We start from the raw sequence: 22,822 nt of genomic DNA on the forward strand, positions 1-22,822 counted from the left end.
CGCCGCCGCTGAGCCTCTTCGGGAGATGTATGCCCAGTGCCTTAATGCTCGCCAGACTCCCCGCTCGGAACTGCACGCCGACCCACCACCACCACCACCACTACTACTACTACTACTACTACTACTACTACTACTACCATCACCCCTCTCTCTTTCTTCCCTGTTTCCTCTCCCTCTGTTCCTCTTTTCGTCCTTTTTTCTCTCCTTTATCCATCTCCTCCTCACTCCTCGTCCTCCTCATCCTCCTCCTCCACCATCACCTGCTCCCTTCTCCCCTCCCTCCTCCTCCACCTTTCAGATTTTGTCCTGGTTTCCTTCCTTTCTTGTCCAGTGAACGTACCTCGTGAACTTTTCTCTCGACCTCGCCTCTTGTACTCAACCCAGTGAATATATATGTATCCTGCTAATCGTATCTCCCCTACCACTACCAGCATCCAGTATCCTCTTCTTCCTCCATTTCTCCTCCATGATATATTTACTTTACCTGAGAAACATACCACCACTACCATCACGACTACCACCACCTTATCCCTTCTCCCTTTCCTCCTGCCCCCTTCAAGCTCTGCCCGAGTTTCCTTCCTTATGCAGCGAACGTACTTCATGAACTTGCGTCTCCACCTCTCCTCTTTTCGTACTCAGCCACTTTAAGATATTTTTCCCCGGTAAAGCCTATTATACCCGAGCAAGTAAGGGTATTCAATCTTTTTTTACAGTAAAAGAAACAGCTCAGGGGCGAAAAAGGGAAAGAAAACAGAAAAAAATCGCTAATCGTTACTCCTGGAAAAAGAAAAGGGAACTGAGTGGCTAGAGTCAGTTTCGGATGGAGAGTTGTCTTGTTTTGTTGTTTTCTTGCTACAAACTCGACTACCGATATGTTTTGCTTGAGTGGAAAAGATCAATTATCGTACCTTGTAAACTGATTCGATTGTCGTATAGTCAGAGGTAACTATCGTATGTTTTTTCCCCTCTTTGTTCCTCTTCCCTTCGGCTTAATTCCACTTCTCTTGATCTCCACTAAACCTCAACTGTGTGTGTACCTCGCGTGTGATCCAATCCGGTGTAGTTTTTAGGGTGGATAGCCTTTGCAACGGTCCCATCATCATCATCACCATCGTCAACCAGCCTTTCTGTCCTCTACTTTCCTCTATCTTCTTCCCTCCTTCCATTGTTACCAGGGTTCTTTAACGTGGTACTAATGAACTCGGAGCTCTCACTCACCTCCTCTTTTATCCCTCTCCTCTGTGGCCCGATTCACCCGCTTTTGATGTCCAGTAACCCTCGACTTTATGTACTGATGAACTCGCGTCTCTCACTCACCTCTTCCCCATTTTTCCCCTCGCTTCTGTGGCCTGATTCACCCTCCTTTGATGTCCAGTAACCCGGACTCTTGTGTACTTCGTGAAGCTGCCACGGATCCTTAAACCAGCATCTCTCCTGTTACCCTTTTTTGTCCACGTCTTTTGGCCTGGTTTAGACTCTCTTGATCTCCACTAAACCTCAACTGTGTGTGCGTACCTCGTGTCGGATTCGATCTGATGTAGTTTTGGGGGATAGTCTTTGCAACGGCCCCTTCATCTCCATCATCCAGCTTCTCTATCCTCCCCTCTTCCCCTTTTTTCCCTCGCTTCTTTAGCCTGATTCACCCTCTTTTGATGTCCACTAAATCCCCGACTTCGTGTACTCCGTGAAGCTGCCAAGGATCTTTAAACCAGCATCTCTCCTGTTGCCCTTTTTGCCCCACGTCTCCTTAGCCCGACTCATCCTCTCTTGATGTCCACTAACCCGGACTCCGTGTACTCCGTGAAGCTACCAGGGTCCCTTAAAGCAGTACTGATGAACTCGCGTCTCTCCCTCACGTCTTCCTCTTTTTGTTCTCTCGTCTCTTTGGCCCAATTCAGACTCTCTTGATTTCCACTGAACCTGACTTTGTGTGTACCTCGTGTAGCTTCCCCAGACTAAGGTTCTTTAAAGTAGTACTGATGAACTCGCGTCTCTCACCCGCACGTCTGTTCTTTTTTTCCTCTCGTCTCTTTGGCCCAATTCAGACTCTCTTGATTTCCACTGAACCTGACTTTGTGTGTACCTCGTGTAGCTTCCCCAGACTAAGGTTCTTTAAAGTAGTACCTTGGCCCGAACCCTCTCTCGATTTCCACTAAACCTAGAATCTATGTACCTCGTTTTCCTACCTTAGACTAGGGGTCCTGAGCCTTGATGGATAATTCGACAAGTCTTTCCTTTTCCAATGCATAGCTGAGTTTCCAACGGCTATACACCGCTCTTGAAGTCCATAGTTTTAAACGCTTTCGGCTCTCACATCTATTTCCATCGTTTACTTGTTTTTCCTCTTCCCCTCTGTTCGCACATAATTTTTACTTATTCTCATTTTTCTTTGTTTTTCTCCTTTATCATATTATTCTCCTTCCTCACCAACAGCATCACTTTCACCATCTAACTTTCTCTCCCTTCTCATCTCCTGCGTTCTGTTCTTCTTTTCGTATTTCCTTATTTCTACGTACAAGTCTTTTTTTTCTATCTTCTCAACTTCATCTTTCACTCTCTTCCCTCCTCTTGTATCCTCTTGTATTCATCGTCTACCTCATAACCTACCTTCTACCTCTTAATCTACCTCATAGCATCATTTTCTACCTTCCTTCACTACCTCATCTCCTCATCTCTTCTCTTCTTCTCCTTCGAACTCAAGTCTTCTCTTCCAGTCCGCGGCCCCATAAGTCTCTTCTACCTCATAACCTCGACATAATCTTCCTCATAGCGTCATTTTCTACTCTCCCTCACTAACTTATCTCATCTCTTCTCTTCTCCTTCGAACTCAAGTCTTCTCTTACAATCCGCGGCCCCATAAGTCGTCTTCTACCTCATAACCTCGACATAATTTACACACCACCAGCGTTCCTTCTCTCGTTTCCGGCGTCAGGTTGTTCATCTTGATTCATTCTTCTTTTTTTCCTTCCTTCCTTCCTTCCTTTTCTTCTCTCGTTCTTTCCCTTTCATCTCCTTCATCTTGCTCTCTTCTTCGTCCTTTCTTCGTCCCCTTTCGTTTCCCTCTCCCTCCATGCCTATCTTGTTTTTTGTCTTCCTTCCCTTTCCTCCTTCTTCTTCATGTCCTTTTCTGTTCCTCTTCCTTCGTTCTAAGCTTTTTTTTCGTTCTTTTCTTCCTTCCTTCGTTCGCCTCTTCTCCTTCGTTCTCTTCTGTCTCCTTCATCCCTTTTGTCCTGCCCTTTTCCTCCTCCTTCTTCTTTTCCTTCCTTCCTTTCTTTCTTCGTTTCCTTCGTGCCCTTTTGTACCCCTCTTCCTTCTTCCTGGTCTTTTATCTCTCCTTCCCTCTTCTCCTCTCCTTCGCTCTCTTCCTTGTCTCCTTCTTCCCTTTATCTTGCTTGTTTTTTGTTCTTCCTTCCTTCCTTCCTTCTTTGTTTGGTTCCGTCTCTCCTTCATTCCTTCATCATGCTTCCTTTCTTCATTCCTCTCCTTCACTCCTTCATTCCTTCGTTCCCTTTCCTTCCTTCCTTCTTCTCTTTTGTTAGCTTCCGTCTCTCCTTCATTCCTTCATCCTGCTTCCTTTCTTCCTTCCTTTCCTTCATTCCTTCATTCCTTCGTCTCCTTTCGTTCCCTTTCCTTCCTTCCTTCTTCTCCATTGTTTGCTTCCGTCTCTCCTTCATTCCTTCATCCTGCTTCTTTTCTTCATTCCTCTCCTTCACTCCTTCATTCCTTCGTCTCCTTTCGTTCCTTTTCCGTCTCCTTCAACCCTTCATTCTGCCTTCATCTCGTCCTTCCTCCCTTCCTTCCTTCCTTTCATCTCCTTTCCTTCGTTCCTATTTGTCTCCTTCTTCCCTTTAACCTTCCCTTTTTTCGTCCCTTCCTCCCCTTTCTCCTTCATTTCCTTCCCTCTCCTCCATTCCTTCATCCTTCCCTCTTTCCATCCCTTCCTTCCCTCTTCTCCTCCATTTCCTCATTCTACCTTTTTTTCCTCCCTTCCTTCGCCTCCTCTCCTTCGTTCCCACAAGTGTCACTCATCTCTCGCTCTCTCGCTCTCTCTCTCTCTCTTTTTTTTTCACTCTCTCTCTTTCTCTCGCTGTCAGTAGTCTTCAAAAGCTCCTCCTACCTCCTCCCTCCCTCCCTCAAGTAATCGAGTCAGCACCAGGGCATTCTTCCTCCTCCTCCTCCTCCTTCTCCTCTTCTTCCTCCTCCTCCTCTTCTTCCTCCTCCTCCTCCTCGTCGTCGTCCTCGTCCTCCTCCTCTTTTCTTCTGTCTCGTACTTCTCGTCGTCTTCTTCTATTTTTCTTCCTCCTCCTCCTCTTCCTCCTCCTCCTCCTCCTCCTCCTCCTCCTCGTGACTTTTTCTCCCTCACTTCTGCTTCCGTGACTTTCTTCCCACCTCTTCTCAAGCGTGAGAGAGAGAGAGAGAGAGAGAGAGAGAGAGAGAGAGAGAGAGAGAGAGAGAGAGAGAGAGAGAGAGAAATGGCTGGATATGAGACGTTCGTTCTTTCAGGCGAATGTCACAGAATTTCCGGGTTATGGCTTCCCTTTAGAGGCTGTGTGCGTGCGTGCGTGCGTGTGTGTGTGTGTGTGTGTGTGTGTGTGTGTGTGTGTGTGTGTGTGTGTGTGTGTTCTTTCTCTCGCACCCACACACACACACACACACACACACACACACACACACACACACATACACACACACACACACACACACACACACACACACACACACACAGCACCTCATTACCTACCCGCCAAACGCTAAAAAAAATTAAAAAACATACGAAACGCAAAATTCATTAAATAAAACATTTCAGGAACGCAAACAATTGTAATTAAAACAACACACGCTGAAAAATAAATCTACAGTATAAAAAAATCAAGCAAAAAAAAAAAGAAAGAAAAAAAGAACCTTACAAGTTATTTTCCACGACGGGCGACGGAAAATTTTACACCGACCTTGAATCGTTCCTTAATTAGCTATTTCTGGGGGAAGGGGGGGACTGCGGGAGGGCTTTGTCTGGGGAAGGAAGGGACTGGGGGCTCTGTCTGGGGAGGAAGGGACTGGGGGCTCTGTCTGGGGGAGGGGAGTGGGCTGGGAGGTCTTTTGCGCCATTAAAATTTCCCTTATAAAACTTGTGTATGTAAAATGTCTCCAACTTGTCTAAAAGATTTGCTAACACGGCGCCCTGGAGACATACTATTTTTGCTGCCGTTGTTGTTGTTGTTGTTGTAGCTGTTGTTGCTTTTTATACGACCCAAATCACCTCATTTTTTTTTTTTTTTAGTAGTAGTAGTAGTAGTAGTAGTAGTAGTAGTAGTAGTAGTAATTGTAGTAGTAGTTTTTTTTTATAATTTTGGAAGCTAAATATTCACGAAAAAGCTTATCCTAACCTTATCTGTATGTGTGTGTGTGTGTGTGTGTGTGTGTGTGTGTGTGTGTGTGTGTGTGTGTGTGTGTGTGTGTGTGAATCTATCCATGTATCTATTTATCTATCTCTATCTCTGTATCTATCAATATATATCAAAACATTTCTCTATCTCAACATGTCCCTTTCTTTTTCTTCATGTATCTATCAATCAATCAATCAACCTGTCTATCTACCTGTCTATATTTTCTGTATGTCTGTCTACCCGTATGTCTATCTATTTATCTATCTATCCATCTATCCACCCATCTATCTCCATATCTCTTTAGTCAGTCCCCTTCTCTTTGTGTCACTCCCGCTTAATGTATGATAATGAATTCACGCACTCGGACCCACAGATTAAGGATGCATGGAAAATGTGTAGCCCGTCCCCACCTATATACCGTGTGTGTGTGTGTGTGTGTGTGTGTGTGTGTGTGTGTGTGTGTGTGTGTGTGTGTGTGTGTGTGTGTGTGTGTTTTCGTTAGCTGTGGTCTTTGTTAATTTATTCACTGATGATTTTTGTGCATTGGAAAATAAAAAACATCTGGTCACGTTTTTTTTTCAAGGTCTGTATTTTTTTCTGCGAGTGTAAGGCTGTTTGTGTTGTTGTTGTTGTTGTTGCTGTTGTTGTAGTTGTTGTTGTCCTTCTTCTCCTTCTTCTTCTTCTTCTTCTTCTTCTTCTTCTTTTTCTTCTTGTTATTGCTGTTCGTTTTATTATTTTTACTACTACTACTACTACTACCACCACCACCACTGTTAATCCTACTATCGTTACCCCTATCATAAACCCCGCATATTATTTCCCTTCAAACGAGTCTTAACCTCAGAGGCCGCATAACCTATTTCTGAATCCACCAGCAGCTTTTGCCTCCCCTCGGCCGCCCTTTGAGCTTATTCCTTCCTCATCACTGCCTCTACTAATGCTTCCGTTCCCTTCCTTACCTGCTCTCTCTCTCTCTCTCTTTCTAATTTTCATACCTTTCTTCACTCCATTTCCTATTCCTTCCTTCTGTCTATCTCTTGCTTTCGTCCTTTCTTCCCCTCTGTTCCCTTTCCTTTCGTTTTTTTTCTCCTACGTTTCTCATTACTGCTTTCACAAATCTTTCCTTCCCTTTCCTTCTTTTCCTTTCCTTTCCCTTACTTTCTTTCCATCCCTTTCTCTTCTCCTCCCTTCCCTTCCCTTTCCCATCCCTTCCTTTCCTTTCCCTTCCCTTCCTTTCCTTTCCCTTCTCTTCTCTTCCCTTCCTTTTCCCTTCCCTTCCCTTCCTTTCCCTTCCCTTCCCTTCCCATCCCTTCCCTTTCCTTCCCTTCCTTCTCAACCCTTCCCTTCCCTTCCCTTCCCATCCCTTCCTCATGACGGCTCCCACAAACCTCATCCCCTCATTCTTTTTATACTGTGATTCTCATTTCTCTCCTTTTCAGAGTGTGAAGGTCCCATCTCTCCTTCCTTCCTCTCTCTCTCTTCCTTCTTCATAATCTCCAACATTCACACTTGTAGCTCTCCCTCCCTCTCTCCCTCCCTCCTATTCCTCGTTTCTTCCTCCCTCCTTCCTTCCTTCTTCCCAGATTGTTCCCTTTTTCCTGCTTCTCTTTCCCCCACTTTAATTTTTCCTTCCTTGTGTTTTCCTATCCACTTTTCCTTTCTTCCTTTCTTCCTTCATTCCTGCCTCCCGTCCTTCCTTCCTTCCTTCTCACCCTCCTCCCATATTTCCTTCCTTCCTTCCTTCCTTCCTTCCTTTTCTCCTTCACTGACATTCTTTTCATCTCTGCGGCTGTCACAATGGGTATCATCCTCCTCCTCCTCCTCCTCCTCCTCCTCCTCCTCCTCTATATTATTAAAACGCATCAGTCATCATTATTTCCTTCCGTGTCATCGTCCTCGTTAAATTTTAAGTCTTTTCTTCACACCTGTCGCTCCTCTTTTCTTTTCTTCTTTTTTTTTTGCTCTCGACATTATTATCTTTTACCTCACCTGCTCGTTTTCTTTTATTTTCTTTCTTTTTTCTTTCCTTTCCCTTTTATTCTCTTTTCCTTCTTTTCTTTTCGTCCCCTTTCTGTATTCTTTTCATCCCGTTTCATCAAGTTTTCTTCCTTCGCTCTCTTTCTCTTCCTTCTCTCTCCCTCTGTCTTCCCTTTCTCTGCCTCCATCTCATCCCATCTTCTTTTATGTCTCTTCTTCTGTCTCTTTGTTATCTGTTTCCTTCCTGTTTCCCTTCTTCTTTTCTCTGACACGTCTTCTTCCTCGTCTCTCTTCATTCCTGTCTGCTATGTCTCCACTCTTCTTCCATTGTCTTCCTTTTCTTCTTTCTTCTTGTGTTTCGTATTCTGTTCTACTTTCCTATCTATCCCTTTCCTTCTATCCCTTACTCTCTCCTCTATCGTCTTTTCTCTTCTTCTAAATCCTTCTTCTCTCCTTCCTTCCTTTGTTTCTCTTTCTCGTCTATCCTCTTCCCTTTCCTTTTTCATTCACGTTTTGTCTCCTCTCCCTTCTTTTCTCTTCTTCCAAACCCTTCTTCTCTCCCTCCTTTCCTCCTTCCTTTCTCTATTTCTTATTCACTTCTCTCTTCCTTTCCCTTTCCTTCTCTTCTTTCCCTCACTATCTCCTCATCCGTCTCTTTTCTTCTTCCAAACCCTTTTTCTTTCCCATTCTTTTCTCTCGTTCTGTTCCTTTCCCCGTCTTCCTTTCCTTCCTATTTCGTCTCCTATCTCTTCTCTTCCAAACCCTTCCTCTCTCCTTGCTCTCTTCCCTTCTCTGTCGTATTATTTTATCCTTTTTCTGTGTCTTTCCCCGCCTCCTTCATGCCCTGATGCCTGTCATATTTCTTATCTTCTTCCAACTTCTTATCTCTTTCCTTCCTTCCTTCCTGTCACTTCAGATTCTTCTTCCTCATTTCACTTCAACACACACACATCTTCACCCTCCCTCCCTCTCCCTTCCTCTCTCCCTCCCTCCCTCTCTCTGTCTCTCTCCCTTCCTCTTCATGTCCCGCAACGCCTCGAGGCTTTTTTTCCTTTTATTTTTATTCCTCTTTGGTACGGGAAAGTTGATATCGCTTTGATGGGTTTTCTTGTTGTTGTTGTTGTTGTTGTTGTAGTAGTTGTTGGTATTGGCGGTGGTGGTGGTGGTGGTTTTTCTTAACTTTCCTTTGTCTGTGGAAAATCGGTGTTGGTGAAGGGGAAGGACGTGCAAGGAAGGAAGGCAGGAAGAAAGGAAGGAGGTAAGAAAGGAAGGAAGGAAGGAAGGGAGAAAGAAAGAAACAAAGAAAGAAAAGAAACAAAAATAGTAAGGCTGCAAATAAGTAAGGGAAAGAAATAAAGAAAGAAGAATGAATGAAAGAAAGGAATGAAGAAAGAAAATTTGGAAGGAAGGAAGGAAGGAAAAAAGCAAGAAAAAGAGAAAAGGTTTGAAAGGAAGGAAGGAAACAAAGAAAGGAGGGATGGAAGGAAGGAAGGAAGGAAAAGAAAGGAAAGAACGAAGGAAGAAGGAAAGGAAATTAAAGAAAGAAGGAAGAAGAAGGAGAGCAGAGGAAGTCGCGGTACAGGAAACAGACGAAGACGCGAAAAGAGAAGCTGGAAGAATGCGAGGAGACGGAGAGGAATGGAGGAATATAAAGAAAGAATGAGGATGAAAAGTTGAACGATAAACAAAGGGAAATAGGCAATGAAAGAAAGAACAGCAAAGTCGTTATAGCGAATTTGAAGAGGAAGAAAAAGAAGAGATGAAGAGGAGGAGGAGGAGGAGGAGGAGGAGGATTTTATGTAAGGAAGAAAAGATGAAAATTATGATGATAAATAAAAACGTAGCAAGTAAAAGAGAGATAGAAAGGATGAAAGTGAGGAAAAGAATAATAGGAAGTAGACAAGAAAAGAAAAATAGTGTAGAAAATAAAAACTAAAGCAAATCAAAACAAGACAAAGTTCCCAAGTTAATAACAAATAAAAACAAAAAAGAAAATAGAAGAAAATGATTAAAAAGAAGAAAAAGACAAAGAAGACGAAAACGGAGACAAAGACGAAGAAAAGAAGGAAAAGAAAAGAAAAGAGGACGAAGGCAAAAACAAAGATGAGGAAAAGAATGAAAAGAAAAAAAAGAAGACAACGGCCAAGAAAAAGAAGACAAAGAAGACAACGACAAAGAAGAAGAAGAAAAGAAGAAACAACAAAGAAAACAACATTCTTCCTCTTATCCTACAAGTAGTTCTCTCGCATCGTTAAATCGTCATTTTCTTCTCTGGTGACACCATGAGGAGGAGGAGGAGGAGGAGGAGGAAGAGAAGTACCTTTGATACGTCCACAAAGGAGTCTGAAGGAGGCCGCGAAGGAGGGAGTGAAGGACGAATAAAATGTATCTGCTGTCTAACGGAGGAGGAGGAGGAGGAGGCAGGGAAGAAGGAGGAAGAAAACGGGAAAAGAAGTAAAAAAAGATGAGGAGGAGAAAGGAAGAAGAAAGGAAGGGGGGAAAGAAGGAAGGAAAAAGAGAAAAGAGGAGGGGGAAAGAATTTAGGAAGAAGAGAAGAAAGAGGAAAGAATGAACAATTGAAGAAGAGGTGGAGGAGGAGAAGATTATAAGAAGAAAGCAAGAAGAGAAGGAGGGGGGAAACGAGTAAGGAAGAGGAGGAGGAGGAGGAGGAGGAAGGAAGAAGAGAAGGAGGAGGGTAAAAGAAGGAAGAAATAAGAGGAAAGGGAGGAAAGAGGAAGAGGAGGAGGGGCAGGAAAGGAGTAAAGAAGAGAAGGACGAGAAGAAGGAGGAGGAGGAGGAGGAGCAGGAATCGAGGAGTAAGGAGACTTTTCACTTTGGAGAGGAAGGAAGAAAGGAAGGAAGGAAGGAAGGAAGGAAGGAAGGAAGGAAGTGACGGCCAAGGAAAGGGATGCTTGAAGGCGAGGAGATCAGAGGAGATTTGTGGCCGGGATAAGAGGAGGTTAGTAGGAGGGCGAGAGTGGGGTGGCGTGTGTGTGTGTGTGTGTGTGTGTGTGTGTGTGTGTGTGTGTGTGTGTGTGTGTGTGTGTGTGTGTGTGTGTGTGTGTGTGTGTGTGTGTTAAGTAGTAGTAGTAGTAGTAGTAGTAGTAGTAGTAGTAGGTGAAGGATCATTGGTATAGGATAATAATGATGAGAATGCTGATGCTGATGATGATGATGGAAGGAAGGCAGAGAGGCCGCTTGTAATCGCATCTCCAAGTCAATCTAGCAAGACTGTAATTCGCAGAGATGATGAGCAAGATAACTCCCTATCTTCGATCTACGGGAAGAAAATGGAGATGATGACCAAGATAACTTCCTCCATACACGGCAAGGAAAGAAAGAGAGGAGAAAAAAAGGGGATGATCAAGTAAAAGGGAAAAAAAGTTGATTACCAAGATTAGTCCCCCCTTCGATCCACGGCCAGGGAAAGAAAATGGGAATAGGATGAAGGGAGTATTAGTGGGCGGGGCTTGGCGTAGGTCCTCAGAAAATTGAGTATATATTATAGTTAGGTGGTTAGGTAGTGTTAGAGTTGCGTTGCTTTTTCTTCTTTCTTTTCTTTTTGTTTTGTTTTTCTTTCTTCGGGTCCTGGTGTGTTTTTCTTGATATTTTATTCTTCGTTTTCTTTTTTTACTTCGGTTTTGTTTGTTTTCTTTTCTTTCTTGTTGTTTCCGTATTTGTTTATTTTTTATTATGTCCTTGCTTTTTTTCTTCTATTTCCCTCATATTATTATTATTATTATCATTATTATTATTATTATTATTATTATTATTATTATTATTATTATTATTATTATTATTATTATTATTATTATTATTACATTTCTCATATTCATTCTTATTTTTGTCGTTCTTTCTTTTCCTTCTTTTCTTCTTGTTTGTTTTTCTCTTTTTCTTCTGTTTTCTTATTATTATTATTAATAGTTTTCTTATTTTTCTTATTATTTTTGTTATTCTTTCTTCTTTTCCTCTTTCTTCAGTTCTTCCTTTTTTTTCTAATTATTAACGGTACTTTAATTTCCTAAACATCGGAATAGATAGATAGATAGATAGATAGATATGTAGATAGATGGATAGATAGATAGATAGATAGACACACTGACAGACAAACAGACAAACTTAGACACAATCCACTCCCTTAGTTTTGCGTCGGAGAATTCCATCACAGGATTCTTCTTCTTTTTTTATCATTTATATTCTTTTTTATCTCCCCCGAAAACAGTTTGAGACTTTGTTTACTTTGGGCGAAATGAGATTTTTCCGCCGCGGTGGTTGTCTTTTAAGCGGGGAGGGTTTGTCTACGAAACTGTGTGTGTGTGTGTGTGTGTGTGTGTGTGTGTGTGTGTGTGTAAATTGGGATATCTTGAAGTGAGAAAAAAAAAGAAAGAAAGGATGGAAGGAAAGAAAGAAAGAAAGAAAGAAAGAAGGCAGAAAGAGAAAAAGATAAAGAGAGAGAGAGAGAGAGAGAGAGAGAGAGAGAGAGAGAGAGAGAGAGATTCCTGACCTCTATTCAAATGCACAATTAACCCATTCTTTCCACCCTCCATCCATCCTTCCTTTCCCTCTTAAAATAGCGATCATTCCAAGAGCTTCAAGGAGATAGATAGAGAGAAAGTGATTTTTATTAGAACGTCTTATGCATTATTAAAACAGAATACATCATTTTTTTACTGCAAATAAGACAGGAATTCCAATCACGCTTGCAAAGAATAACGTGATGTAAATGATAATGATAAAAAAAAACAAATGTATATCTTAGCTAACGCCTTTCATTCACTTCCACACGTCCGACGCCCCTGACTCAATTTGGAGAGGCGGTGGCGGAGTGGTCAGCATGCGGGGGTGGTGAGAGCTAGAAGGACCTAGGTTCGAGTCCAACCGAAGGACGTTGTCAATTTTCAACTATTGCCGAGTGGTGGAAGACTACCCACATGCTGATTTGGGTCAAGAGGAGCGCCGGGGGAAGAACTGGCGGAGACGATACAGAACGCCCAACCTCGAGGAAGCTGATTTAGTAAGAGAGATGTGAAGTTATCAGTTGAGATTTTGAGCTAAGGATAGACCGAGGATATTTAGTGTTGAAGAAGGTGACAGCTAAGTGTTGTCGAAGAATAGGGGATAGGTGTCATTTACATCCCGGCAACCACTATAAACAAAATTCGTCTGCACCACTAACGGGTCGTCTAGGTGAACCCTCAAGAGAGCCTATCAGCGCTACAGACTGCACCTGAAAAAATATTGTTGTGTCATATAAAAGAAATGTTTGTAATTAGCTAGACCCACTTATGCGACTCGATCTCTTCAGGAATGCAAGCTTTTTAGAACGAGGAGGATTTGAACGTATTGTATGGCCCGAAGCTGAGTGGAGACGTGTATTGATCGTTCTTAAGGACTCACAACACTGTCTATAAAAGAAATATATTGGTTCGTTTGTCTTTTATTTTCTCTCTCTCTCTCTCTCTCTCTCTCTCTCTCTCTCTCTCTCTCTCTCTCTCTCTCTCTCTCTCTCTCTCTCTCTCCTCTCTCTCTCTCTCTCTCTCTCTCTCTCTCTCTCTCTCTCTCTCTCTCTCTCTCTCTCTCTCTCTCTCTCTCTCTCTCTCTCTCTCTCTCTCTCTCTCTCTCTCTCTCTCTCTCTCTCTCTCTCTCTCCCCTTCCCTCCGTTCCTTCCTCCACTCCAGTTGTTGTTGTTGTTGTTGTTGTCGTTGTTTTTAATTATATTTTTCTCAGTAGTCTCAAAGTCATAAGAAGATTTACGTAAGGGACTTGTTATTTCTACTTTTTTCGTCTCCTTTCACCTCCTTCTTCTCTTCCTCCTCCTCCTCCTCTTCCTCCTCCTCCTCCTCTTCCACGTACTCGTAATCCTCTCCTGTAACTCCCTTCTTGCCAATATTGCTGTTTTTAATGATGGCTTTCTCATTTTTATTTTTATTATTATCATTATTATTATTATTATTATTATTATTATTATTATTATTATTATTATTATTATTATTATTATTATTATTATTATTATTATTATCCTCCTTTATCTCTCGTCTTTCCCTCCCCCCCCCCTCCCTCGTAACTAACTTTCTTCTCTCTAATAATATGGTTTAAAAAGAACGGGTGACTTATTTTTCAAAGCCACAAGACTTCCCTCATAAGGCGATTATTATCATTATTACTATTATTATTATTATCATTATTATTGGTATTTTTGTCCTTCTACATCTTCTTTCTTTCTCTCCTTTCGTCTTAACTCCCTTCGCTCAAATATTATGATTTAAAAAGAATGGTTGACTTATTCTTCAATGCCACGAAACGACTTACACTGTGGGACTTATTATTGTTGTTATTATCATTATCATTGGTATTTGTGTCCCATATATCTTGCCTAACCCTCCCTCCCTCGTGACTCTCTACTTCAATATTGGGGTTGACTTATTCTTCAAACCCACAAAAGACGTCTCACAGGGAATTATTCTTATTATCATTATCATTGGTATCTGTGTCCTATATCTCATGCCTTTCCCTACCTCGTGACTCTCTACTTCAATATTGGGGTTGACTTATTCTTCAAAGCCACAAGACGCCTCACACTAGGGTATTCGTATTGGTATGTTCATCCTTCTCTTCGCCTTTTGTCCTTCTCTCCTCTCATTGCTTTTCCATTCCTCCCTCGCGACTCTCTACTTCAATATTATGGTTAACTTATTCTTCAAAGCCACAAGACGTCTCACACTAGGGCATTTATTTTGGTATTTTCATCCTTCTCTTCGATTTTTGTCCTCTCCTCTCCTTGCTTTTCCATTTCTCCCTCGTGACGCTCTACTTCAATATTACGGGTGACTTATTTTTCAGACCCTCAAAAGACGCCTCACACTATTGGATTCGTATTGGCATTTTCATCCTCCTTCGCCTTTTGTTCTCTCTCTCTCTCCTCTCTCCTCTCCTTCCACCTGCGTATCTCCCCCTCTCCTCGCCGCCCACTAATACACGCTGTCAACACGTAAACACACCCACTTGTCTCTCGGACAGGAATAGACTCCAACCAACTTTTTTTCTATTTTCCTTCTCGTCTCTCTTTCTCCCATTCTTAGTTGTCTTTCTCTCTCTGATTGACTGATTTTCCCTTCCTTCCTTTTCGTCTTCCTCCTTTTCTCTAAACATTCGTCTTCCTCTTTATTTCCTCTATTCCTTTTCTCCTTTCTCTTCTTCCTAGCTTTCTCCCACCCTTCGTTTTCTTCATCTTTCTTTTTCCTTTTCTTCTTAGCCCTCTCCTTTACCCTTCGTCTTCTATCTTTATTCTCCTTTCTTTCCTTTTCTTCCTTTTCTCTTCTTTTCCTTCGTCTTCTTTTTTTCATCTCTCGAGCCCTTTGTCTTCTTCTAATCTCTCTCCTTCATTCATTTTCGCTACTAAGTCACTGTTTTTTTATCCTTTTTATCTCTCCTATCCTTTATTTCCTCTCCCTCTTCTCTCCTTTTCTGTAGTTCTTTCCTCCCTTCCTTCCACCTGTGTCTTATCTAACCTTTCCTTTACCTCTCCGTCTATTCTTCTTTTCTCTTCTCCTCCCTTCTTTCTCCCCTGTTCTTCCTTCCACATCTCCCTCTCCTCTTCTTCAGTTCTTACCTCCCTCCTCTTCCACCTGTGTCTTATCTAACTTTTCCTTTACCTCTCCAACTCTTCTTCTTTTCTCTTCTCCCTTTTTTCTCCCTTGTCCTTCCTCCCATATGTCCCTTCTCCATCTTCGTCCCTCACCCACCTACTCGCTTCCAATCAGTCTTTTCTTAATCCTCTTCTACCTTGTTCTCTCGTGTCCTCGTGGCATTACCGTACAAAAGGAGGATTAATAAGAGGGTTTCAGCTCCCCTTTCTGCCCACATCCCTCTCTTAACTCTCGTGGGCCTTGTTGCTTCTCCTCCCACTCCTCCTCCTCGTCTAAAGCTATCTTAGGCACGGGGAGTTACGGTTCACATGAGCGTCGGTTTTGTTCTTTTTCCACCACCACCACTACTGCTACTACTACCATCTTACCTATCTGTCTCTCTGTCTTCTTACCTAACTACCCACACACCTGCCTACACACTCAGGTACCTCCCTTTCTTTTTCCCTCCCTCCACCACCACTACTACTACTACTACTGCTACTACTACCACCATCACCTCGTCTCTACCTCTCTATCTACTTACCTGACTACCCACACACCTGCCTACACACCCATGTACCTGCCCACACACACCTGTAAGTTCTTGAGTAGGCGTGTGGTGGGCGACACTATAAGCCCATCCGTACACGTAACTCCTTTCCTCGTCTCTCACTTAACTCTCCTCCTTATCTTCTCGCTCTACCACTCCCTCCTTCCTTACTTCTATTTTTTCTTCCTTACTTCTTCCGTCCTTACTCAGTTCCTCCTTTACTCTCTATTCCCTCATCCTTCTCTCAGTCCTTCCTTTCCTTGCGCTCTCCCTCCCACCCTCTCTCCCTTTCTGTCCCTTCCTTCTTCACTCTTTCTTTCCTCCAATATTTCTTCCTTTTCTTCCCTGCTTCATTCTCCTTTACTCTCTCTCTCTGTTTCCTCATCCTTCTCTCAATCCCTCTCCTCCATCCCTTCCTCCTTTCCTCTCCCTCCCTCCCTCCCACTCTCTCTCCCTCCCTCCCTCCCTCCCTCCCTTTCTGTCATGGGCATGTTAGGGTTTAATGCATTCCCGTGGCAATAATCCGAGAGAGGACAGGGAACGAAGTGGGTGGAGAGAGAGAGAGAGAGAGAGAGAGAGAGAGAGAGAGAGAGAGAGAGAGAGAGAGAGAGAGAGAGAGAGAGAGAGAGAGAGAGAGAGAGAGAGAGAGAGAGAGAGAGAGAGAGAGAGAATCTGGTAAATCGGAGAAAGTGAGGAAATGGTGAGTCAGTTCTGGTGTCTTTTTTTTTTAAGCTATTGAAAAAAAACACGAAACTTAGACATTAAATCTTTTCGCAGCCTTTTAATTAACTCTTTTTACTCATCTTTTTTTTTTGCGCTTTATTTTTTTATTTCCTTTCTTGTGTCTTGATAGTTAATTTTACGGTTGTTTTATTTTTAATTGTTTGTTTGTTCTCTTGTTTTTTATTTATATCTTTTTTTTGTTTTCCTTCTTTAATTTCTTCTTTTTTTACGTTTTTTCCTTTTAATTGTTTGGTTATTATTGCTTCTGTTTCCTTTTATTTATTTATTCCTATTTTTCTACCCAAGTTTACGCCTCTGCACATACTTCATATTTCTTCTATTTCTTTCCATTATTTTATCTTCCTTTTTATTTATATACTCCCGTGGACAACTCTGTACATACGCACGAATATTTACTGTGCGTTCAAGCTTACCCAGAGTCAACTTATCTTACTTCCGGGTCAAACTTTTCCTCTCAAATTTCTCTTTCTGTGTCATCCCGTTTAAAAAAAGAAGAGCGAAAAAAAACTAACGACCTCCGCATTAAGCTTTTCAAAAATGTCTGTGCAAAAAAAAAGTGTGTTGAATTTTTAAGGAGGGGGGAAGAAAAGCACTGAAAAGGGTTAAGATATTTATTACGTACTCTCTGTGTGTGTGTGTGTGTGTGTGTGTGTGTGTGTGTGTGTGTGTGTGTGTGGCTAAATAAGCGGGGAAAGATCAAAGGAAATTGGCTGAATGGATGGTCGTTTCCGGATACACTCAGTCGAGAGGTGATGGTGGTGGTGGTGCTGGTAGTGGTGGTGGCGGTGATGGTGGTGGTGGTGGTGATGATGGCTGTGCTAGTGGTAGGGGTAGTGATGATGGGACACGTCGATGGTAATGCATGATTGGTGATGGTTGTAATGGTGGTGATGATGATGGAATTAATAGTGGTGATGAAAACGGTGCTAGAGGTGGTGATGGTGAGGAAGTCTGTGATGGTGATGAAGATGCTGGTGGTGAATATAACCATGCAAGTGGCGGTGGTAGTGGTGGTGACAGGTGTTGGTAGTGGTGATGGTGGTGATGGCTATAACGGTATGTTGACTTGAAACTCGGCAGCGGTGGTGATGGTGATGACGGTGGTGGTGGTGATGATAGTTGTGGTGATTGTGGTAGTCAGAGGTGGTGGTGGTCGTGGTGTTGATAGTAGTAGTCAGTAACGCTGATGACGGTGCTAGCGGTGAGGTCATCTGGCTGGTTGGCTGGCGGGCGAGGTGAGCGGCGCTTGGGCAGAAAACTCTCCGGCCTCGACCAGCCACGTTTCACTAACACGTGCCTAATGTTTTCCCCCAAGTATGCAGGATGTAGCCGGTCGCGCGGAGGGCTTATCCATGCGTGATGAGGGTATTACTGAGGGAAAGAACTACCATCCCTTTGAAGATTTAGCATATTCGTGGAAAGCTGCATTAACCCAATAGTTATTTTTTGTATTGATAACACGAAGCGAGGGAGACATGTTTTGCGATCATGGATTATCTCTTTTCAACCTTGTGAGGAGCTGTTAATCCTCCCTGTTATGCTCGTATTGTGAAGGATATATTTGTTTTAGGTCATGGAAACTGTATATATGTTAGTCTTTCCTGTTATGCTCGTATCGGGAAAAAAAATACGTGTTTTAGATAAGGGAAAGTGTGTGTGTGTGTGTGTGTGTGTGTGTGTGTGTGTGTGTGTGTGTGTGTGTGTGTGTGTGTGTGTGTGTGTGTGTGTGTTAACTCTTCCACTTATGATCGTATTGGAAAGGAAATCTGTGTTTTAGGTCAGGAGAAAGTGTGTATATATGTTAACATTTACAGTTGTGTTCGTATTATGATGAAAATACGTGTTTTAGATCAAGGAATGCGTGGTCCTTCTGTTCGTATTGGGTCGGAAATATGTGTTTTAGGTCAGGAAAACTGTGTGTCTATCAATAAAATGCTCCGTTAACCCTTGTGGATCCGACCTTATTTGCGCAAACAAAGGAATATAGATTTCTGTCTCACGGGAAATCTCTTTTTACCATCCGGAGAGCTTTGTTAATTCTACCCGTTCTGTTTGTAGTCAGAAAACAAAGGAATGTGTGCTTTGAACCCACATAAAACCTCTCAACTCGAGGAAAATTCTTTTTACGATGCTGGTCATGTGTGTGATATTTGTCTGTGAAGGAAATAAAGACAGTTACGTGTTAAAACTACATTTAGATCCCTCTATACCACGGAAAACGCGTAAATAATTATTGGTCGTATTGTTGTGAAGTGGAGCGCAGTTGATCCCTGCCCTGAAATCCTAGGAATCATTTATTAATGGAAAGCAGGATCAAGACTTTTAATTGTTAACGAGGCTGTGAGGATAAGCGTCATGGATATCCGTCCTAAACTGGTGCGAAGCGGCGTATACTCACACGTGGAGAGTTTTCTGAACTCCGAGAACTGCGTTGCAATATATACGTGGAAACCTACTTGTATCTCTTATTCGAAACATTTTTTTACAGAATTAAACTTAACCCGGTAGCAGCGATGGGCCAAATTTGTGGTTTTACCGTGTACCAGCGACGGGCCACATTTTTGCCATGATATAACCCCGCCAAAATAGTCGATGCATAAACTGATCACAAAATGCGTTGATATATATATTATGAAGTGGTTTACAAGAGCGATGAATTTTCTATTTAATTCGCTTAGAGGGGCCTTTAAAAACGTGATCCCCGCAGCTACCAGGTTAAACGTATATGAATGTGTTTTCTATATGCATTGTTATTTATTACTGTAAAAGCCTGTGTGAACTTTTTCTTATTAATAGTTGAGGAGGCAATTCAGGGGCAACACAAAGAAAACGAAAGCAAAGAAATAACAAAAAAGAAACTCTGTACTTATAAAAGGTTGATAGTAAAGGTTTTATTCATTTTTATTTAGTGTTCAGCGTCTTTTCAAGCTGTATATCATGTGTAGGGCAATTTTTATCTTAATTTCCACTTATTGTGAATGTTATTGTGTGTGTGTGTGTGTGTGTGTGTGTGTGTGTGTGTGTGTGTGTTTTGATCATGTACGTCCAATATACTCTATTTGACATGATATTTTTTGTCTTGATTCTGACTTGTTTTTCTCTTTCTTTTTTTCAGAGAAGCTAGGATGAGGACACGTGGCAGTAACTGTACATACAAATGGTGAGTGTATCTTTGTACGTGTGTGTATGTAGCTATTTTATTTACATACTTATCTATCTTTATTTGCTTGTTTCTTTCCTTCAGTCAATCCTTCCTTCTTTCCTTCCTTTCTTCATTCATTTTCGTTTTTCTGTCTTCCGTCTTTCTTCTTTCCTCTCTCTCACCTTGGCTCCATTTTTACATCTTCATCTACATTTCTCTTTTCACTCCGGATAATCCTTTCCTTTGGGTCCCATGCAGCTTAATTAGGCCATTACTCTTTCCTCCTCCTCCTCCTCCTCCTCCCCACGGCCACCTTTCTGTCCTTGGCCTTTCCTTTCCTTTCCTTAATTTGGCCAACTTTTTCCTCGCCTTCAATTTATGTATTCCAGCTCTTCTTCTTCTTCGTCTTTCTTCGGTTTTTTTTTTCTCCTTTTTCCGCTTTTCTTCCTCTTCTTCTTCTTCTTCTTCTTCTTCTTCTTCTTCCTATTATGCATGCAGATTTTCCCTTTCGCCATCGTCTTCTACCTCTTCCTCCTCCGTTTCCTCCTCCTCCTCCTCCTCCTCCTCCTCCTCCTCCTCTAGCCATTGGTTCACTTCGCTATTCAACACTGCACTGCCATTAATTTTGTTTTGTCCGCCCTTCCCTTCCTTTCCTTTCCCTTCCTTCCCTTCTCTTTTCTTTCCCTTTCCTTCCTTTCTCTTCCTTTCCCTGCCCTTCCCTTCCCTCTCTATCCCCTATCTTCCCATACCTTCCCTTCCCTTTCCTTCCCTTCCATTCCATTCATTTATCTTCCCTTTCCTTCCCTTCACTTCACTTCCTTTCCCTTCCTTTCTCTTCCTTTCCTTCCTTACCCTTCCCTTCCTTTCCTTTCCCCTCACTTACATTCCCCTCCTTCCCCTTCCCTTTTTTTCTCTTCCTTTTCCATACCTTCCCCTTCATGTCTTTCCCTTTCATTTTCCTTAATTTCCCTTCCTTTTTATTCCCTCCCCTTTGCTTTCCTTCCTTTTCCTTCCCTTCCCTTCCCTTCCCTTCCTTTTCCTTCCTTTTCCTTCTTTTTCCTTCCCTTCCCTTTCCTTTTCCTTCCTTTCCCTCCCAGTCCCTTCCTTTCCATTCCTTTCCCTTCCCTGCCCTCCCCTCCCCTCCCCTCCCTTCCCTTCCCTTCCCTTCCCTTCCCTTCCCTTCCCTTCGTTCTATTGCTTTCGCTTTATCCTCAGTAATGTTTATGGCTCCAAGGTTTATGCTCGGCCCTTATCCCCTTCTGGAACAATGATGTCGAAGGCAATAATAATAATAATAATAATAATAATAATAATAATAATAATAATAATAATGATAGTGGTGAGAGCAATGATTATGAGATGAAGAAGAAAAAGAATAAGAACAAGAAGGATGACAATAAAATAAAGGGGAAGAAATATAAAAAAGAGTGAATGAGACAAAGAAGAAAAAGAACAGGAATAAGAATGATAATAAAACAAGGGAAGGAGGATAAAAAAATGCATAAGAAAAAGAAGTAAAGAAAATAATAGAGTAATTGAATTTATTGAAGGGATCGCGTGTCTCTAAGTAGATTTAAGGACTAATTATAATCTTCTTCACTCAGATCAAAAAAAGGATAGAGCTTAATTACTTACGAATATTTTTTGTACTAAACTTTTATTTATTTCAAGTTCATGCGGAATGTGTGTGGGTTTGGAGGGGGGACGGAGGGTAGGACGTGAGTGTGCGAATGTGTGTGTGTGTGTGTGTGTGTGTGTGTGTGTGTGTGTGTGTGTGTGTGTTTGCGCACGTGCCACCTCTAGCCCAATTACTGCCACCACCACCACCACTACCCCCTCCATTATCACCACCACCACCATCACCACCACCACCACCACCACTACCACCACCACCACCATCACTACCACCACCACCACCACCACTACCACAGACACAACCACCACCACTGTTATTACCACCTTTTCCTCCTCCTCCTCCTCCTCCTCCTCCTCTTCCCCCCTGCCGAGGTAGATTAATGGGAACCCAACACACATCTTCCATCACTGAGAAGAATAATGATGTGTCGACGTACGTACACACACACACACACACACACACACACACACACACACACACACACACACACACACACAGAGAGAGAGAGAGAGAGAGAGAGAGAGAGAGAGAGAGAGAGAGAGAGAGAGAGAGAGAGAGAGAGAGAGAGAGACGGTTATCTTATGGGAGTTTAATTCCTATGAGCTTGTGATGGAATTGCGTGAGAGAGAGAGAGAGAGAGAGAGAGAGAGAGAGAGAGAGAGAGAGAGAGAGAGAGAGAGAGAGAGAATGGTTGATGAAAACGTGGATCAGGAAATGAGGGAGGCAATTTGATGATGACGTAGAGAGGAGGAGGAGGAGGAGGAGGAGGAGGAGGAGGAGGAGGAGGAGGAGGAGGCAGTTGCGTAGACTGAGGGGGAGGAAGAAAGAGAAAGGAAAGAAGAAAAGATAAAAAACAGAAGAAAAAGAAGAGAAAAATACGAAAAGAAAGAAGAAACAGGAAAAAGAAGAAAATTAAAATAGTGAAGAACAAAAATAGACTCAGATTAAAAGAGGAACAGAACGCAGAAGATAAAAAGACATCGACTGACAAGAAGAAAATGGGAAGAAAGATGAAATGAAGCAGAGGAAGAACACGAAGAGGAGGAGGAGGAGGAGGAGGAGGCAAGGAAGGACCGAGGAAACTATCTGGTGTGCTGAAGTTGAGGAAGTTAAGTCTGAAGCGGAGATGAAGTCCGGAAAAGGAAGGGAAGTGAAATAAGATAAAGAAGAGGAGGAGGAGGAGGAGGAGGAGGAGGAGGAGGAGGAGGAGGAGGAGGAGGAGGAGGAAAATGAGGACGAGGAGGAAAACAAGAAGAAAGGGAGAGAGAGACTGAAAGAGATTTGGTTCAGCAAGGCGTTTTAAGGCTGTTTAAGTTGTGAAAGTAGTAGTAGTAGTAGTAGTAGTAGTAGTAGTGGTGGTAGTATGAGGGGGAGGAGGTGGAGGAGGAGGAGAAGGAAAAGTAGTAGAAGTAGCAGTAGTAATAGCTGTAGTAGTAATAATAGTAATAGTAGTAGTAGTAGTAGTAGCAGTAGTAGTAGTAGTAGTAGTAGAAGATGAAGTTGAAGAAGAAAAAGAAAAAAAGAAGAAGCAGAAGAAAAATGAAAATGAAAATAAAAATGAAGAAGTAGAAATAGAAACAGTAGTAGTAGTAGTAGTAGTAGTAGTAGTAGCGTAGCAATAGTAAACAATTCAACTCATGAAAAAACAAAACCAAGGAAAAAAGAAAAACAGGAAAAAACAACATTCACACACACAAAACACATCATTTCTTCCTTTTCTTTTTCTTTCCTTTTCATCGTATTGTCGTTCCCTTGCGTCGTGTC

The 22,822-nt window shown here is 42.3% G+C and overlaps 1 protein-coding gene across 9 annotated transcripts in view; it reads left to right on the plus strand.

Moving 5' to 3' along the window:
• Positions 1–22,822, plus strand: part of LOC126998746 (transient receptor potential cation channel trpm-like) — a 120,577-nt gene that overhangs the window by 59,520 nt on the left and 38,235 nt on the right. For all 9 annotated transcript variants that reach the window (XM_050860746.1, XM_050860740.1, XM_050860747.1 and 6 more), the window contains one exon: positions 19,396–19,440. In XM_050860746.1, the coding sequence (XP_050716703.1) occupies positions 19,438–19,440 (3 nt within the window). In that variant the 5' untranslated portion in view covers positions 19,396–19,437. The remainder of the gene's footprint in view (positions 1–19,395; positions 19,441–22,822) is intronic.

The sequence above is a fragment of the Eriocheir sinensis genome, chromosome 15 (assembly GCF_024679095.1).
Source record: "Eriocheir sinensis breed Jianghai 21 chromosome 15, ASM2467909v1, whole genome shotgun sequence".
Taxonomy (NCBI): domain Eukaryota; kingdom Metazoa; phylum Arthropoda; class Malacostraca; order Decapoda; family Varunidae; genus Eriocheir; species Eriocheir sinensis.